This window comes from Neophocaena asiaeorientalis, unplaced genomic scaffold, assembly GCF_003031525.2.
Source record: "Neophocaena asiaeorientalis asiaeorientalis breed wild unplaced genomic scaffold, Neophocaena_asiaeorientalis_V1.1 scaffold43, whole genome shotgun sequence".
NCBI classification, from domain to species: Eukaryota; Metazoa; Chordata; class Mammalia; order Artiodactyla; family Phocoenidae; genus Neophocaena; species Neophocaena asiaeorientalis.
In genome coordinates, this window is record NW_020173674.1 from 5,636,359 (window position 1) to 5,654,086 (window position 17,728).

General features: G+C 58.8%; 2 protein-coding genes across 4 annotated transcripts in view; both read right to left on the reverse strand.

The window, feature by feature from the left end:
- Positions 1-2,127: 2,127 nt before the first annotated feature.
- On the reverse strand, positions 2,128-9,565 carry RHOD (ras homolog family member D). Of its 3 annotated transcripts, none has more exons than XM_024749134.1 (5): positions 9,393-9,565; positions 6,231-6,318; positions 5,304-5,413; positions 3,306-3,415; positions 2,128-2,756 (listed from the first exon to the last, which is right to left on the reverse strand). In XM_024749134.1, the coding sequence occupies exons 1-5, from the start codon at positions 9,522-9,524 to the stop codon at positions 2,594-2,596; spliced, it is 603 nt and encodes a 200-aa protein (XP_024604902.1). In that variant the 5' UTR covers positions 9,525-9,565; the 3' UTR covers positions 2,128-2,593. The 3 variants fall into 3 exon arrangements, with proteins under 3 accessions (XP_024604902.1, XP_024604901.1, XP_024604904.1); XM_024749133.1 differs by having other exon boundaries at positions 3,281-3,415; XM_024749136.1 differs by lacking the exons at positions 5,304-5,413; positions 6,231-6,318 and having other exon boundaries at positions 3,281-3,415.
- Positions 9,566-17,096: 7,531 nt separating this feature from the next.
- The window catches only part of SYT12 (synaptotagmin 12), a 30,225-nt gene continuing 29,593 nt past the window's right edge, over positions 17,097-17,728 (reverse strand). The window contains exon 16 of the mRNA XM_024749383.1: positions 17,097-17,270. Coding sequence (XP_024605151.1) covers positions 17,097-17,270 — 174 coding nt within the window. The remainder of the gene's footprint in view (positions 17,271-17,728) is intronic.

Sequence of the window (17,728 nt, forward strand, 5' to 3'; positions counted from 1 at the left end):
TCCTGTTTATCAGGTGAGTAGACTGACACTCTCTAGAACCAAGCCCACCACTCCATCACCTTCTAGCTAATACTCTCAGCCCTCCTTGGCCTGAGCCTCTTGTCTCGTCTGCCTGGCAAAACCTCACACAACATTCGACAAGACTCTCAGTGGCACTCATTACCCCCCAGGCTCACCGGGCTGTCTCTCTTTTCAGGGAAAGGCCTTTTCTCTCCTGGTAGCTTCCCAACCACCCCTGCATGCTGGGGTTAGGACCCCTCCTCTGTGGCATTGCAAACAGATCTGGCTTTGAGGGCACAAACTGTGGGTTCCCTGTATAATACCCCTAGTTCTTGTCATGGTGTTTTGGGCACATCAGGGAGCTCCTTGGACACCAGGCTGTTGAAGGCACGGATGATGGAGTCCCTGGTTGTCTCGGGGAAGGAGTCTGAGCCAGCGCTCAGGTCTCCTGACATCTGGTTCAGTACCTTGCCCTCCCGTATAGGATACACTGTCCAGTACAGCTCTACTCCATGCAATCCAGCCCGTGTTTCCTGCACACCTCCTTTATCCCTGGCACTGTGCTAGGCACCTGACAAGCAGCTTGTCACTTTACCCTCTCAGCAACACTCTAGGACGGGCATGATTACCTACATTTGCCAGATGGCATGTTGAGGCTCAAAGAGTGTGACTCTCATAAAGTCACATGGCTCTGGAAAGTGGCAGGACTAGGATTCGAACCCAGATCTGCTACTGACTGGAGAGACGGAACACTCTGCCTCTCTGCAATGCCAAGAGGCCAAGCCACATCCCCAACTAGGGTCTGGGAACAAAGAGATGAGGGAGACGAAGAGCCTGACTTCAAGGGAAGCCCAGGTCTGGTGCAAGAAGTCAGTGTGAAAAGCTTCCTATAGCCAGATAACTAGTTCCAGGGACTCACATTTGGGGAAATTAGAGGAGATGTGTGAACTGGGCTTAGCTCACTGGGCTGGGGAGGGCAGGCAGGGGGAGAAGAGGGAAGAACATTCTGGGCATGGGGTGTGCTTGGGGAAGGAGCAATCAGGCTAGAAATCTAGGCCAGGAAAAGTTGTTTCCCACCCCTGAGCAGCTTATATTAAAACACTGGAGTGGAGCCTGTAATCCAGGTGCGGTTTTCTGAGCAGGTCCCTAACATCACTTCCTCTGCCTCAGCTCAGCTCTGTAACCTGAGCCATGAGCCCTCACCTGGAGGAAGTGGTCCCACCCCTGGAGCTGTTTCCTAATGAAACTGAGGGGGTGGGTGTTAGTGGCTGGTTCTGTGTGGGTGGACCTCATCCAATCAGTTGAAGGCCTTAAAAGAAAAGACTGAGTTTTCCCAAGGAAGAAGGAATTCTGCCTCAAGTCAGTAATACGGAATCCCTGTCTGAATTTCCAGCCTGCTGCCCTGCAGAATTCAGACTCAAGACTGCAACATTGGGACTTCCCCGGTGGTCCAGTGGGTAAGACTCTGCGCTCCTAATGCAGGTGGCCCGGGTTCGATCCCTGGTCGGGAAACTGGATCCCGCACGCATGCCGCTACTAAGAAGTCCACATCCTGCAACGAAGATCCCACATGCCGCAACTAAGACCCGGCACAGCCTAAATAAATAATTTTTTTTTTTAAAAAAAGGCTGCAACATCAACCTCCAGCCTGCCCTACAGGTTTCAGACTTGCCAGCCTCCACAATCGCGGGGACCAATTCCTTAAAATCTCTCTCTGTATATATAGATCCTATTGGCTCTATTTTCCTGCAGAACCCTGACTATCCATTTTATCAGTCATATTACATACATCTATAGAATATCGTCTACTGTATTTATCATAAATAAAGGTGACACCTGTGAACCTTTTGTGGGCACTTACCGCGCGCCGGGCACCTGCTACCTTCTTCGCAGGTGTCTCATGATGCTCTTACTCATCCCAGGGCTCCATGAGGTCATCTGTGATTGGTCCCATTTCACAGACGAGAGGCCCAGAGAATTCCAGTAACTTGCCCAGGGTTCTAAAGTGATAAAGCCGGATTTGGATCCAAGGTAGTTACACTGGGTCCAGTGCCTACGTGGGGTGTGCTCTTATCCACCATGGAAAGTGTGTGTAAAGGCATTTCGAAACAAAAGGCATGACGCAACTGAAAAGTGATGTCATTTTAGTGTTACAATTACCACTGGGATGGGCAGGGCGAAGGGGGACGGGGCAGGGTGTGAGTTCTGTCTGGAGGGTCCTAGCACCACCGGGTCCTGAAGGTGCAGGCCCGGGAACACCCACGAGGTGGCGCCAGGCTGCACAGGCCGCTCCGGGATGTGTAGTCCAGGGCTGGGAGCTGGGAGTGATTCCAGGGGTCTCCAGGCCTAGCCCTCCACAGGGCTGGTGAGCCCGGGAACCCCCTTCCTCAGGCCTCAGAGGGGTTTCCCTCCAGTCCAGGGATACCAGCGCCAGAGTCAGGGGCCCGGCCTCGGTGGTGCCCATCTGTTTGGGGTACAGTTCGGTGGTCACAGCCTGGGGACTGGGTCCAGCCCAGCCAACTGGCCAGGTCAGCGCCCAGCTCCTTCCTGTGCCGCTGGTGTGGTCAGGGAAGGAGCGCCTCAGCCCATCAAGTCACCACACAACAGCTCTGGGTAATCCGCCTCCAGAAGTTGCGACGGCGGCTGCTGAGGGCCACCTTGGCCGCCTCCTGGAAGATGGTGTGGACGTTCTCCTGGAGCAGAGCCGAGCACTCGAGGTAGGCCACGGCGCCCACGGCCCGTGCCATCTCCTGGCCCTAACAGGGAGAGCGGACGGGGCCGCCGTCAGGTGGGTGCCGCGGGGCCTCATGTCCAGCCAACCCCCAGCCCCCTTGGCCATCCTAGGTGCGTCTTCCTAGGACACCCACAGCTCCTGCCCCCTGGCCTGACCAAGCCCATCGATGGCTTCATCGGGTTTCCTGCCTCAGTTCCCGGCTGGGTCTCTGCCTCTCGAGGCATCAACTAATTAACTTCCCGGCCTGACCCAGGCATGCTGCAGAGGGGGGCCTGTGGACTGGAGACCTGGGGGTCCCCCCCGGCTGTGAAGCGGGTAGGCAGGATCTGATGTGCACGGCACTCAATCACTCTCCATCCCACAGCTGGAAACTTCCAAGCCCGGCAGTTCTTGACCATGACTGCCTCCAAACCAACCCCGACCCTGACCCACACCCTGCGGGTGCCAGATGTCTGGTGCTGCTGCGAGGCTGGGCCGGAACAGCATTACCCCAGGGGTTTCCTCTCCTGGCACCCCTACCCCCGTGCCCTGGGCTGGGTTTCCTACCCTGTGGTAGGTCACAGGTTCCAACCTATTTTTCCGCAGCTTCTTCACCAGCAAGTTGTCCTTGCGCAGGTCAGTCTTGCAGCCCACGACGATGATGGGCACCTCCTTGCAGAAGTGATTCACCTCCGGGTACCACTGTGGGGAGGGAGGTGGGGAGGGGGTGTGTGTGAGCCATCAAGGGAGTGGGCCGCTCTCCTGCCCTCCAGGTAGACTCCCACAACAGTAATCGGCAAAGCCAGTTTAGGGAGAACTACTCCGTGCCAGGCTGAGACTTTACATGTAATGAACACATTAACCCCCAAGTCCCTATGAAGCAAGTTCTATCATCAATCCCATTGCACCGATGCACTAACTGAGGCTCAGGGACGTTATATAACTTGCCCTTGGTCACACAACTGGAAGTGGCAGAATTTGAACCCAGGGGGTGGCACCCAGAGCCCGGTTCCCACCTGCTCTAGAATCCTACCTCTGCAAGGTGAGGGGTCCCATGACCGTCTCCCCAACAGGGTAAAATATATAAAGAAATCAGTGAGGCTTTAAAATTAAAGCAGCTCACAACATGGTTGCAGCAGCTGTTTGCCTGTTGGAGGGGGCACTCCTGTCCCGTGTCAGCCGCTCTTTGGAATGTGAGCCTCCAGGGCCTGGTTATTTCAGTCTGGACTATAACCTGGGAGCCTGGAAGCCAGGCTTTAGATCTCCAGCAGCGCACGCCTGCTCAGTTTCAGGAAAAATTGACATGAAACCGTCTGGCTTCTGGAGCCAGATGGGGCCAGTGTGCGGTCCCAGCAAGTCCTCCCCTCCACAGAACTGCCCTTGAAAAGGGTCTCCTCCCCGACTCCACTTTGCTAAACGCAACAGGGAATCCTCAGACCTCATCCTACCTGAGCCCTGACATCAGCGATCACTCCCTCTTCTGAAACCTGGTCTGCGCTTCACCCCAAGGCCGCGCTCTCCTGGTTGACCCCAGGTCTCCAGGTGACAGCCCCCCTCTCCCCCACGCCCAGTCCACAGCTCTTCCCCACCAGCAACTCCTACATGGATCTGCCCAGCCCTGCCCCCTCCCAGGAACTGCAGCCTCAGACTTCTGCCTGCCTGCCTGACCCTCCACTGGGATGCCCAATGGGCCTCCATCACCCACCTCCCCCTGCCCCCAGCTTGTTCCTTCTCATCTTGGGAAATGGCAAGTCCACCTTCCAGGTGCTCTGATCAAATGTCTCTCTCCCACCCACGTCCAATCCATTTGCAAACGCTGACGGTTCGGTTCTGCCTTCCGAACAGATCCGCTGGCCTCTCACCACCGCCTCTGCTGGCACCCCGGTCCCACCCACCACTTGCCTGGTCCTTGGTGCCTACAACAGTACCTGGCACACAGTAAGTTCTTGATAAATGCTGCCATCATCGTTGTGGTTATGGTTACTAATGCTGTCACTGGCTGTGTTCTGAGGAACCCTGGAGCGCGCCGTTCACGCGCGCGTGGAGGCCCTGGCAGCAGTGGGGGCGGGGCTGTGGCTGCTGGGTAGGAGCAGAGGAACTCAAGGGACCGTTTCCCTGACACCTGTGTGCAGCCTCGGGAACCTCTGAGATAACTGGGGGACATCCTGGGAGGCCGCTGGGAGCCAGCAGTCACACTGATGGAGGCTGAGGGCTGCTGGAAACTGATGGCTCGTGTGACCTTGGGCAGGCCCAGGCTGGGGAGATGCGGGGGCCTCTGGGTCACCCAGCATCTTCAGGCAGGGTCACGGTAGAAAGAGCCACAGCGTTCTGAGTCTGCAGTATGGGGCAGACAAGGAGCACTGGACCGGGAGTCAGAGGGCCAGTCCAGACCCTGCCACCAAATCCCTGGGGGACCCTGACTAAGTCTCTCTAGGCCTCAGTTTCCCCATATTTATGCCAAAGGCACTGGACCCGATGCCATCCAGGGCCTGCCGAGCTCTGACAGTCTGCTGGGTCAAGGGTAGGGGTGGAGCAGAGTGGCCCAGCTGTGGGGCTGTGCCTGTCTGCCCCCCCCACCCGCTGTACCCACCCGGTTAGAGATGTTGTCAAAGCTGTGTGGGCTGGTGACGTCAAAGCAGAGGAGCAGGACGCTGGCGTCAGGGTAGAACAGGGGCCGCAGGCGGTCGTAGCCGACTTGCCCTGGGTAGAATAGGGGTGGTCACTCCCTCCAGATTTCCTGCCCATTGTCAGCACCTCCCCAGCATCAGGGAGGTCACCCCAACCAAGACCAAGGGCGGGTGTGGATGGGGATGGTCTGGGTCAGGGCCTAGACCTGTGCCTCAGGATCCAACACGTGAACGTCCCCCTCGGGGCTGTGTTCCCCTGGCTGGCCTGTGGGACGTGCCAGCCCTGGCCTGGGCGAGACCACTGCTGAGAGAGCCCTGTTCTGGAAGGAGTGGGGGATGTCTGAGGCCATCACTCAGAAGCCTGCTTTGCCCTGGACTTGGGGCGGGGATGGGGCATGAGGAGAAAGAGGCAGGCGGGACCTGGGCAGAGATATCACAGCCCAACCAAGGTAAGGGGGCTTCTGGGATTCCCGGAGTTTAGCTTTGAGTTCTGATGTAGATTTGACTCTGAACCCTCTTGTGGGCTAGGTCAGGAGGCTAGAGGGCAGAGGTCACGTTCAAACAGACCTTACAGAAGCTAAAGCCAGGGTGGACCGCTCAGGAGGCCAGGAATAGTCCACCCCTTGAGAGCTAAGAGCTCCGACTCACCTCCAGGACATGGTGGGCTGCTCTGGGCTGGGGAAGCAGCAGACACAGATGCCGAAGCAAGGAGGGTTCAGGCTCCCGGGGGCCCTAATCCTGGCCAACACCTGTCCCCTGGAGACTGGTTGGCCTCCCCGGTTCAGAAGGAAGGGAGTGGGTCCCTTCCTCCCACTCTGCCCCCCGTCCCGAGCCTGGCACCCACCTGCTGTGTTCCTCCCACTCTGTCCCTCCCCCAGCCTGGCACCCACCTGCTGTGTCCCAGATGTGAAGGTGCACGGGTTTGCCCCTCACGTGCAGATTCATGGTGAGCTGCTCGAATGCCGTGGGGGTGTAGCTCTGAGGAAGAAGGGGTCAAGGGGGCAGCTGAGAAGGCGGCATCTGAAGCCGGTGGTCACAGTGCCCAGGCCAGAGTCCAGGAGTGCCCGCGGCACTGCCGCTCTTTGGAGTAGCTTGGAGCAGAGTGGAGTAGCTTCTGGGGGGGAGTCGGCTGGTGGGTGGAGGCCTAGAGCTGCCACTCTGTAGCTGTGCACCCTCCCAAGGCACTGAGCCTCCCTGGCCTCCCCTGCACCTAAACAGTGGGTCTATTAAAGCCCCCAGCGCGGCACGTTGCTGAAAGGATTCAAGGAGGCGCGTCATGCGGAGCCCTGAGCACAGGGCCTGGTAGAAAATAAGCACTCTACACGTGCCGGGACTGTTATTTTTATCTCTGTCCTCGTCCAGACTGTCCCATTTCTGAGCCCTCCTTCCTGCCGTCCCCTCCTCCTGCAATGACATTAACCTATGTTTGTTCATTCACTCACTTACTCATTCATTCATTCATGAGCACCCTCGCTGGATCCGATTCTGGACACCCGGGAGCAACTAATAAAGACTCATTGCCTGCCCTGGGGAGCTCCTAGCCTTTGGGGGCCCCTCCTTTGCCTCTCAACCTTTCACAATCCAACCAGGATGCCCCTGTTTCTGTCTCTCTTACCTGCCCTGCCTGGCCCCAGGGGGAGGTCACCCAGGCCAGAGGCCCCTCCACCCCAGGCCTGCTGAGCCTGAGCTCACCCTGTCTCCACAAAGACTGGATGAATGGAAGCAGGATGGGCTTTTACACAAGTGCAGGAATAAAGAGGGGGAGCTTTTACAGACGGGGTCTGAGCAACAGGGGAGAAGGTTTTCAAAACCCTGCCACAACACAAGCCCTTTGCACCAAGGGGCGTGCTGGACCGCCTGCATCTTGGGTGCCCAGGCCTTGTTCCCTTGCTCAGGGCTGGGTGGGGGGACCACAGACGGGGGGATACTGTGGGGCCCTGTGCCCTGAGCAAGACTCTTCTCTCTGGCCTCAGTTTTCCCATCTGTAAAATGAAGGCCTTGCCAGCTCTCAAACCTTGTGTTTCTTTTAAATGAAGAGGTCTCTTGGGAATTCCCTGGCGGTCCAGTGGTTAGGACCCTGTGCTTTCTGTGCCGGGGCCTGGGTTCGAAACCTGGTCGGGGAACTAAGATCCTGCAAGCCGGGCGGTGCCCAGATAAATAAATAAATAAATAGATAAATAAATAAATAAATGGAGAGGTGTCTCTTGTGCCTGGAGGAAGACAGGTCCCAGGAAATCAGGGTCCCCAAACAGGAGAGGAACCTAGACAAGGCAGGTCCAGCCCTCTGGTGGCAGGCATGTTCTTCTCCCTTTCCCTTCAGAGTGTCCTTCACCATGCACTGTCTGGACTTCCCTGGTGGTGGAGTGGTTAAGAATCCGCCTGCCAATGCAGGGGACATGGGTTCAAGCCCTGGTCCGGGAAGATCCCACATGCCGCGGAGCAACTAAGCCCGTGCGCCACAACTACCGAGCCTGCGCTCTAGAGCCCGCGAGCCACAACTACTGAAGCCCGTGCGCCTAGAGCCCGTGCTCCGCAACAAGAGAAGCCACCGCCAGGAGAAGCCCGCGCACCACAACGAAGAGTAGCCCCCGCTCTCTGCAACTAGAGAAAGCCTGCGTGCAGCAACAAAGACCCAACGCAGCCAAAAATAATAATAATAATTAATTAATTTTTTAAAAAATTGTGAAAAACACACACTGTCCATCAACTGTGAGATGCCCATTTCTGCACTGTAACCTCTCTGCAATTGGGATGGGTCTCACGCTCAAGGCCATCTCAGAGCCCAGGACAGTGGTGGTGAGCGACCACCCCTCCCAGCACTGCTTCTGGGCCCTGGCTGGCCTAGCCTCTCTGTGGCACTCTGTGGTGCCCCCCACACTGCCATCATGGTTGGGTTCTAACAGGCAGCATCTGGGGTCCTGGAAACACATCCCTCCCCCTGGCTAAAAAAAATGTGACTGGCCAAAGGATGTGACATCAGCTCCAAAAACCACAAAGCAAGAGTCGGCTCGATGCTGCCATAGTGGAAAGAAAGGCTGACTCTGGGCTAGCAGGCCCGGCTGCTCCTGCCTCCCGCATCCAACCCCCCAGTGCTGTACCACCCCAGGGCTTTGGCGGGAGCTGGGATCAGCAGCAGGGGGACGTGATGTTGGAAGCAGACCCACCCGTGGACTCCCAGGGGAACTGGGCTGAGTGGGGCACGGTGGGTGGGTGTGTCCAGCCCGTCCTGGTACCGGTGAGTCCGCTTGGACAGGCAGTAGGCATGTCGGTGAAGGAGTGACAGTCCACATGCTCAGGCGTCAAGGACATGCCAGGTACTCGGGGCCGTCTCTCAGCCTTACCTTCCACCTCACCACCACTCTCGGATCTCTCCACCCGGCGAGGTCGAGTGAGGGGTCGGAGGCTCACAGAGGCTGAGCAAAGTACTGAGGGCCCCAAAGTTTGTTGGAGGAGACTGAGGTGCTAACCCAGCTGTCTGAGCGGCTGGTGTGCTCTTACTCTCCAAGGCTGAGCCCACGGGACATCCACTGTAGGGGCAAGAGCTGGGGGAAAGACATGATGTCTCCCAAGAAAAACGCTGGCCACTTTTCAGTGAGTCCTTCCTGTTGCAGCTCAGAGCTGAGCCCCTGACCTGTATGAACTCTCTCATCACTGCGACCCTGGGAGGTGGGCACCACGGTTATTCCTATTAAGCAGTTAAGGAAACAGGCACAGAGAGGGTAAGCGGCTTGCCCCAGGGCGCACAGCTGTAAGTCGCAAAGCCGTGATTCGAAGCCAAGGCTGTCCGTCCCACTTAGCCATGCTGTGCCACCAAGTGTTCTCTTAGGACCCGCTATGTTCCCCAGGCTGCCTAAGTCAGTCCCCGGGACACCTCCCCCGGGTAGGTGGCATTCTTGGCACTTGACGGCCGATGTCACTCCCGCGGGCAAAGTGAGAACTGCCTTCGACCCCACGCTCTGCGGGGAGGCAGAACGGGCGCACTTCCCTTCCGGGGTGGGGAAGGATGCACCCAGGCCGCGGCGCCCCGTTGAGCCCGAGGGGCCGGCACTCACCTCGGGGAAGGCGCCCTCAGCGAAGACCATCAGCAGCGACGTCTTCCCGCAGCCGCCGTCGCCCACCAGGACCACCTTGACGGACCGCGCGCCGGGCGGCGCCTCCTCGCCTGAGGCCTGGGCCGCCTTCATCACGGGGCAGCGGAGGGAGGGCCAGGCGCAGCGGAGCGGCGGCCTCGGGGCCGGCGGGGCAGGAATGTGGAAGGGGCGGGGCGGGGCGGGTCGAGGAAGTGCGGGCGGCGGCTGGCGGCTCAGGTGAGAGGCCGGGCGGATTCCGTGGCCTGGCGCCGGCTCGGCCCTGCCCCTCGCATCCCAGGTCCCAAGTCCCAGGCGGCCCGAGGAAGACACACCTCTGTGTGGGGCGCTAGGTCACAGGAGTGGGCACCGAGACTCGGCCTCCGTCCTCAGGAGCGCACCCTGGTCTGATGGGGAGCAGACACGTAGCTGGGCAGTGATGGTGTGGACGGGGAAAGAGGAGCGTCCTGGCCCCCTTCCCCTGGAGAAGGGAGGTGGGGGTCAGCCCTGCTGGCCCACTAGCTTGCTGGGGACAGGGACTAATTACCTGGTGCCCAGCCTAGGCGGGGCACCCAGCAGGAGCTGGTGACTTTTGATGGATGAATGAATGAGTGAATGAATGAATGTGCATTTCCCCAGGGCTCTGGAGAAGCCCTCCACACCATGGCCTCCCTACAGGTGTTTCAGGGCAGGTGGGAAGGGGGTGATCTGGCAGGCCTTTATGCGTTAGTCACTGGCACTGCCAGCTGGGCCTACCCTCCCCCAGCCAGCACCAGGAAGTCTCACTACAGGCGCGTCTCACCTCTGCCTCGGTCATGGTCTGGAGAAAGCGATGGAACCTTCCATCTGTCAAGCGCTTAGAGTAGGGTCTGGTACGTGGTTGGTGATGCTATGTGTGAGTGATTCTTATAATTTAACCAACACTGATGGCTCCCTGTGCCCACGGACCTGGGGACCCTGAACCGTTGAAGTCAAAGTCTCCCACGGCCTAGAATGGGAGACAGGCAGGACATCACTGTGATAAGAGCTACAACAGTTGGGGGGGACAGGCAGCGGACGGGAGTCGGGAAGAGGGGCTCCTCACCAGGGTTGGGGGTGGTCAGGAAACCCTTCTGAGAAAAGGGGCCAGTGTCTGCAGGAAAAAGTGAGACACAGTTAGATAGTGGAAGGATAAAGTGTTCCAAATGGAGGCAACAGCACGTGCAAGGTATGGAGGCAAGGGGGAGGGGGATCCTTTGCCGGGGGTTGGGGGGCGTGGTGTGGTTCTTCCCTGTGATGATGGTGAGGTTGGTTTGGGGAGTTGGTGCAGGGGGTGAGGCTGAGGGTTAATTAGGGCCTGGAGAGTGAAGCACTTTGGACACCAGGAATAAAGACAGAATTGAACTGGAAACTCACTGTCACCTGACCTCCCACCCCTGTTAGTAGACAGAGTCAAAACATGTATTTAAAAAACGGGCACAAGGGCCCCCAGATCTTGGACTGTTTTCACTGAAGCTCAGACAAACAGAGGGCAGAAGTTTTGGGGTTTCACACCCTTCCCCACACAGGTCATGACATCATTCCTCATGGTGTTCCAAGCCAGGCAGGTGAAAAACCACCCTCAGCCCCCTTTAAACCTCACTGTGGCCCAAAGAGGCAGCCAGGGCAAGAGTCACGGCCCCTACTGCACAGAGGCAGGGCCCAGACCCCTGACTCCCATTCCAGGCTCACCCAGGGCCACAGTCAGCAGGCTGAATGAAGCCTCACCTGGATGGAGGGAGGGCCCCAGGACATCCCCAACCTTTAGGCCCCTTCCTCCCCAAAACCACCAAAGGGCTGGGCAGTGACCTGGCACCAGGCTGGGTGTGTAGCCACTGATCAGGACTCCCCGCCCCAAGGAGTGGTGGGGAGGGACCCCATCCCCCAGCGATCAGCTGTCAGCCTCGTCATCCCCTAGTCTCTCCACTACTGCTGTCATCAGGCTTTGGGTGGCAAGGCTGGGAGGCAGGTGGGGTCAGACCAGGGGTGGAGGGAGCTGAGAGTCAGACAGAGGCTTTTGGCCTTGGTTGCTATGGGGATAATCACTAATGACACTCCTGATATGCGTCATGCTTTAGAGTTTCACTGAACATTTCCTAATAGTAACAGCGCCCATTAATGGATTGCCAACCGAGTGGAGGCACTGTCCCCTAGCAGGTGGGAAGTGTTAGCCCTGGTTTACAGATGGGACACCTGAGGCCCAGGGAGGTTTAAGCTCTTGTCTAAGATCCACAGCTAGCAAGAGGCAGAGCTCTGAGTTTGAACCCAGGTCTGGTGACAAAGCTGGGCTGTCTCCCAACATCACACCTCATGTGCATTATTTCATTTAGTGCTCAGACTGTGAGCTGGGCAGAGTGGGTGACTGGGAGCTGAGGCTCAGAGAAAGGCATTGGCTTGTGCCAGGCTAGCACGACCCAGAGCCAGGATTTCAACCCAGGTCTCCTGATGTTAAACCCAGCCTCACTCCCACTCTGCGTTCCTGATTCTGTGAGAGGGAGATTAGTCACTGGGCTGGGGAAATCTGCCTTGGTTGGCAGGGAATTTCTCCAAATCTCAGACATTGCCAGGCCCTGGACGGCACCGTTTTCCTGGAGTTTATTTTGGAGTGGGGAGGCGGCCCAAGTCACAGTCTGCCTGGTCAGGGTACTGTTAACTGTCTTACTGTTTTCCGTGGCTGCTGGTCACTACCAGCTTGCGGGTGACTCATCCCCTTGAGGCCCCACCAGTCCCAGGTCCAGAGTCCTTCAGCACCCTGCTCAGCGGGTCACTGCCCTGCAGACCCCAGGCCCTCGGCCTGAGGTGGAATCCCCTCCTTCAGATGCAGGTGGCCAGGCAGGATCTTCCAGTCCCCAGCCAAGCCTTGAGCACCTCCAGGGTAGGGGCCAAGTCCCACCCATCTCTGTATCCCAGACAGGAGTGCCTGCCCCAGGCTGGCATCCAGCTGTGGCTCAGGATGTTATGTCCAGTTCACTGGCTGGACAAGGAAAAGGAAGGAAAATGAAGGAGCAAGGGAAAGAGAAAGGAAGGAAGATGGGCTGCCTCAAAAGCATTTACAAACTGAAGAAACAAAGGAACAACAGTTGCATGGATGAGTGAATTCAGCGAGTGACCTGAGTGTCGGGTCAGTAGACAGGTGACCACCCTCCGGCCTCCATCTGCTCCAAGGCCCCCCTGGCCTTGGCCCCTCTGCCCCATTTTCTGACCTCCCACCCCCATTCTCCCTGAGGCCGGAATCCCCTGCTGTCGGGGCCGGGTCTCTGCTGCCCCCGTATGGCCGCTCTGCTCCCTGCACCGTCATCACCCGGGGCTGCCGGCTCTGCTTGGGGTTCCTGTCTTGGGGTGTGGAGTGTTTATGGATGGTTGAAGGAGTGGAGGGACATGGAGGCACCCTGGAGTTGGTGCCAGAGGGGGTGGAACTTCATAGGCCCAGTCCTGCCCCTTGGGATGCCTTGGAAGGGGACACAGACTCTTTGCTCCCGATGCCTCCTGGGATGTCCCCTCCCGATGTCCCCTCCCCTCCCTTTCATCCCAAACACCAGATCCCAGAGCTCCAGAACTCCTCCACCCAAAGCCTTGACCTCACGTTTACTGAGCACCCACTGTGTGCCAGTCAGTTGGCATGTGGCATTTAATTCCATCCTGTGAAGTATGTATAATTCTTATCCTCCTCTGACAAATGAGGAAACTGAGGCACAAAGGGGCTAGATAATTTGCCCAAGATCCCACGGCTGATAAGTGGGGATGTGGGTGCTTTTAGAGGCCTTCTTGACTAATACGCTCATTCTCCAGATGGGGAAACAGGCTCTTGAAGGGAAGGAATTGTCACACAGCAAGTAAGCAGCAGACCCAGCCTATGGCAGGTGGAACACAGAAGGGCTTCTTCTCCCAAGTTCCCTTCCGTCTGGCCTCTCCAGACCAACCCAACTCTGTCTGCCATTTAACTGGAGCTCAGGGCTGGGGCCGCAGGCCACCTGTCCCTGCCTCGCCATTATTGACCCTTCTGGGTGGGATGGGAAGGTTGATAACGGGGTGGGAGGGGGTGGAGAGTGAGGGAGCCCCGTGGCCCAGTCTGAGTGTTTCTTTAGTTGTTTGGTCTGTCCCTTCAGGTGTCTGCAGGCGTAGACAAGGCAGGAGGGAGAAAGTGAAGCTTCGAGCTGCTGTGGCTCACCCTGCTCCTCCCACACGCAGGCGTGGACCGCCACTGCCGCTGTCAGGACAGGGACCTCCATTCCTGTCCTCTTGGGTGGGACTCGGCTATTCCTGAGGGCTCCCAGACAGAGGGGGCTTGGGACCCTTGAAGCAGGCCCACGGGCCTGGGGCTGGAGGAGCAGGGAGAAGACTGGGGTGGCAGGGGAGGAAGAGGCAGGAAGAGATGGGAGTACGGTGGTTTGGGCCCTGCTAAAGGCGGCCGGGATGCTCCTCACTGACCAAGAGCAGCACTCGCTGATGTCCCTCGTCATCACTTCAAAGCGGCTTAGAGCAGCCCCCCTTCCCTGCCTCCTTCTGACCTCTCCTGCCCAGGGCCTCACTGCCAGCAGGACCAGGACCTTCGGCCTCACCCTGGACATGAAGCTTCCCCAGCTCAGCCCCAGCTGGCTGCGTGTCTCCCCAGACACTTGTGACACCTTTGCATAGGCAGTTTCCCTGCCTTGAGGCTGCTCTCCCTTCTCCACCTGCACAGCCCTCGCCACCCAGCAAGGCTGGTGCCTCCATCTCCTCCAGGAAGCCTTCCCTGGTTTCCACCCTTCCTGGGCTCCTGTAAGGCCTGTCTCATTGGTTACCTCTGTCTGCCGGGCTCTGCGGGGGGTGGGGGTGGTGTTCCACAGAAGCTCTTCCTTCAGGCCCTGTGGTGGGCAAGCCTCCTGAGGATTTCTACCCAGATTCTCCTCCTTCCATGCTTGCTGTGATCTTCCAGGGGAGGGGAGGGGAAAACCAGAGCAGCCTGGGATCCAGAGGGGCTTCTCTGCTGCCCCTCGGCCCCACTGTCGAGAAGCTGGGGAAGGCGGCATCGTGGTCTAGTAGTTAAGTCATGAGCTCAGGAGCCAGACAGCTTGAGCTCAAATCCCAGCTCTGAGATGCTCTGGCTGTGTGATCTTGGGCTAGTTACCTAGCCTCTCTGAGTTTCAGTTTCTACACCTGCAAAAAAGGAGCCAACAACAGACCTACCTCTAAGTCTGCAGGGTTGCAGGCCAGGCAGCAGTACTCACTGAACTCACATGGCCCGTCTCCCCTCCAAGCCTTTCCCCGGGCTCCCTTCTCCCCATCCTCCCCAACTTTAGCAAAGTTGATGCATTGGCCAACTTTTTGTCCACTCCTGCCCTTTTCTACATGCTGTTCCCACAACCAGGAAGGCTGTTTTGGTCTTACCCCCCTTTTCTGGCCTTATCCCTCTCGCCCTGAAGACAGCTCAGCGACACCACTGGGCGGCCTTCCTTGATATTCCCTTCTGCATTCTCCCTGCCAGGCTGGCTCGGGGCCGCTTCTCAGAGCTTCCCCAGCAGCCTCGTGGCACTGGTCCTTGTGACGGTCTCCCCAGCCAGACAGAACCCTCCTGCTCCTCCGGGCGCCCAGCAGCAGGGGAACGCGTGCTCACAGCAACACGCACCGAGGCCCGAGGCCCTGATTTCTGGAGACAAAGGTGATTTGGGGCGAGCAGGGCTCCCCGGAAGCCCCCTCCCTCCTGCCCCAGCTTTATTTTGGTTCTAGAATTATTCCAGTCAGCATACTTGGTCCCCACCACGCCCATCCGGGTGCACAGCCAGCATTTCATGCAGTTAGAGGGAGGGATGGAAGGGGAAGAGAAGGCAGACGAGTGAATGGTCTGCACAGCAGAGCCACTGGGGTCGAAGAGCGGGGGCTCTCCCCAGCAGCAGGGGCCCGCCAGCTGCGTGTCCCCCGGCCCTGGGCTGGCCTGGGCCGCGCACACCTCCTGGCGCTGGCCACACGGTGGGCAGCCCGGCCTCGGGACCGGGCTGCAGCTGTGTCAGGTGGGGAGAGCCACCACGCTGCCTCAGGTCCCATGACCACCCTGGGCTCCCCAACATCACTGGGGGTAACTGGCTGGGCCTGGGTCTCCGTAGCCCACCAGGTCCAGAGGCAGCCAGCCTGAGGACCTACCTCTCACCTCCCTTCCCCCCATCCCTGTAACCCGGTGGGCCCCCCACCCCTCAGCTGCAAGGGGCACACAGCGCCTGCTTCTCTGGGGCTGCCTTCGGCGGCTTGGAGCTGCCTCAGTGACACATAGAAGGCCATGCACGCCTTTCCTCCAAGACTCCTGTGGCTGTGTAACGGTCCAGCCCTTGGCTCCTGGGCAGGACTCCTCTGGGGTGCCATTCGCACAAGCCCTCACCATTCGCACAAGCCCTCACCGTTGGGACTCCACTGAAGCTACAACCTGCCGGCTTCTTCGCTTGCCCCAAAGCTCCCTCTCTGCCTTACAGGGTTCTCCTGAGGACTCTCCCCCAATAAACCCCTTGCCTGCGAATCTCGGGGTCTGCTTCTGGAATCAGCCTTGGGCAGCTGGTGTCCTGGGGGTCTGAACCAGGCTCCAGAGCCATCCCCCCCGCTGGCATTCAAGCCTGCCCCCCCAACTCCATCCTGACCCCCTCAACTTCCCCTCACGGTCACCACTCAGGTCGCCCCTTCCTGCAAGGCCCAGCCCAAGGCCTCGGGCTCCACTATGTCCTCCCAGGTGCCTGCTGCCCACAGAGGCCTCTCCCATGCCCCTCGGCAGTCTGTATTCTGCCGCGCCATTGCCCACCAGCCCCCCCCAGAGGCTGAGGCATCTCTCTTCCCCGCAGGGCCTGGCCTGAAGGGACACCAGCAAACGCCGTGGAGCCAACGCCTGAACACAAGGACCTGGCTCTGGGGCTCTTTGGGCCCCTGGGCCTTATAAGGGTTACAATTCTATTTCATAGAGGATGGCCCAGCGTCCCACATGGCCTGAGGGCCACTGACTGGCCTGGTCCCTCGGTCTCTCCTCCTGCCCAGAGACAGGCCCTTGTGTCCACGGCAGCAGGGTGAGAACTGCGTTTGTGACAGGGATGTTCTTACCCTGCCATGCTGCGGACGGGCCACTGGCCTGGGACACTCAGTTCTTTCCCTGACCCTCACAGCGCAGCTCCCATCTTGTCCCCGCGCTCCCCGGCCCCAGAGCCCTCCCCAGGTCTACGTGGAGGGGCCGCCATCCGCAAAGAGCAGATCACCAGGGCAAGGGGATCTTGTCTTCCCGACGTCCTAGGGGCTGTGCCTTGTTCGTGTCACTCCAGCCTGTGCCTTGCACAGCACCTGGCCCCCAAGACTCATGGTCCTTGTGCGTGGCCTCCCAGCAGGGATGGGATGTGGGGAGCTCTGAGAGGCCAAGGCCCCGCCAAGGCCAAGGGACAGGCCTGTTGGGGAGCTCAAAATGGGAGCACAGCGGGCCAATGCCTGGCTGCCCTCCCCGGGCCCTGGCCCAACCACGGCTGGTCCTCAGTGGGAGACAACCCTGGGTCCCTAGACATCCAGCCAGGCCTGTTCCTCCACCGCAGCCTGGATAGAGGGACCAAGATGGCTCTTGGGGACTCCACCGGGGGACCCCAGCGTTCAATGGTTCCAGCCAGACTACAGAGAAGGGTGTTGGAGCTGAGTTCACGCCGGGCTCCGGTGCCCACCCGGGCCCTGCCCTGGCTGCTAGTTTCGCCGGACAGGGTGCCACATGGACACGGGCCTGCGCAGCGTGGCCAGCATCTGGTTCCAGTGCGTGGTGCCCATGCCACTGGCCGACGGCCCAATGATGACATGGCCTACGTTGTCCCCACGGCCATCACTGCTGCTCTCAGCTACCGTCACACGGAGAGACAGGTCCTGGGGAGGAAGTGACATGGGTGCTAGGGACCAGGGGCAGTGCCAGAGGTCCCCCATGGCCCCCAGGCCCCAGCGGGGTGCCAGGCACGGCCCCGTGAATCCTCACCTCTGACCTGTCTAACCTCACAGCCCAGATGTAAATGCTGGCCTCAGCACTTCCTTGCTGCGTGACCTTGGGCAGTGACTTGGGCTCTTCCTACCTCAGTTTCCCCATCTGTAAAATGGTGATAATCATAGTTCCCACCTGTTCTGGGAACAAAATGAGTTAAAACGTGTAAAGCACTTAGAACAGTGCCCGCACACCATCAGAGCATGATAGATGTCTGTTGTTAATCCTGAGATAACCATATGTTGGACTCATAACAGGAAGGGAAAGAACTTGCTTGAGATCAAAGTGGTGAAGCTGAGACTGGAACCCAGCCTGACTTCTCTCCTTCCCCTCCCCCCTCCCCCTCCCC

Excerpts from the sequence above, each read along its gene's own strand:
- RHOD (XM_024749133.1), bottom strand. The coding sequence starts at position 9,524 with ATGAAGGCGGCCCAGGCCTCAGGCGAGGAGGCGCCGCCCGGCGCGCGG. Across the intron at positions 3,416-5,303 it reads TTGACAACATCTCTAACCGG|TGGTACCCGGAGGTGAATCA; the intron begins GTGGGTACAGCG and ends CCCTCCCCACAG. Across the intron at positions 2,757-3,280 it reads AACCTGTGACCTACCACAGG|GGCCAGGAGATGGCACGGGC; the intron begins GTAGGAAACCCA and ends TCTCCCTGTTAG.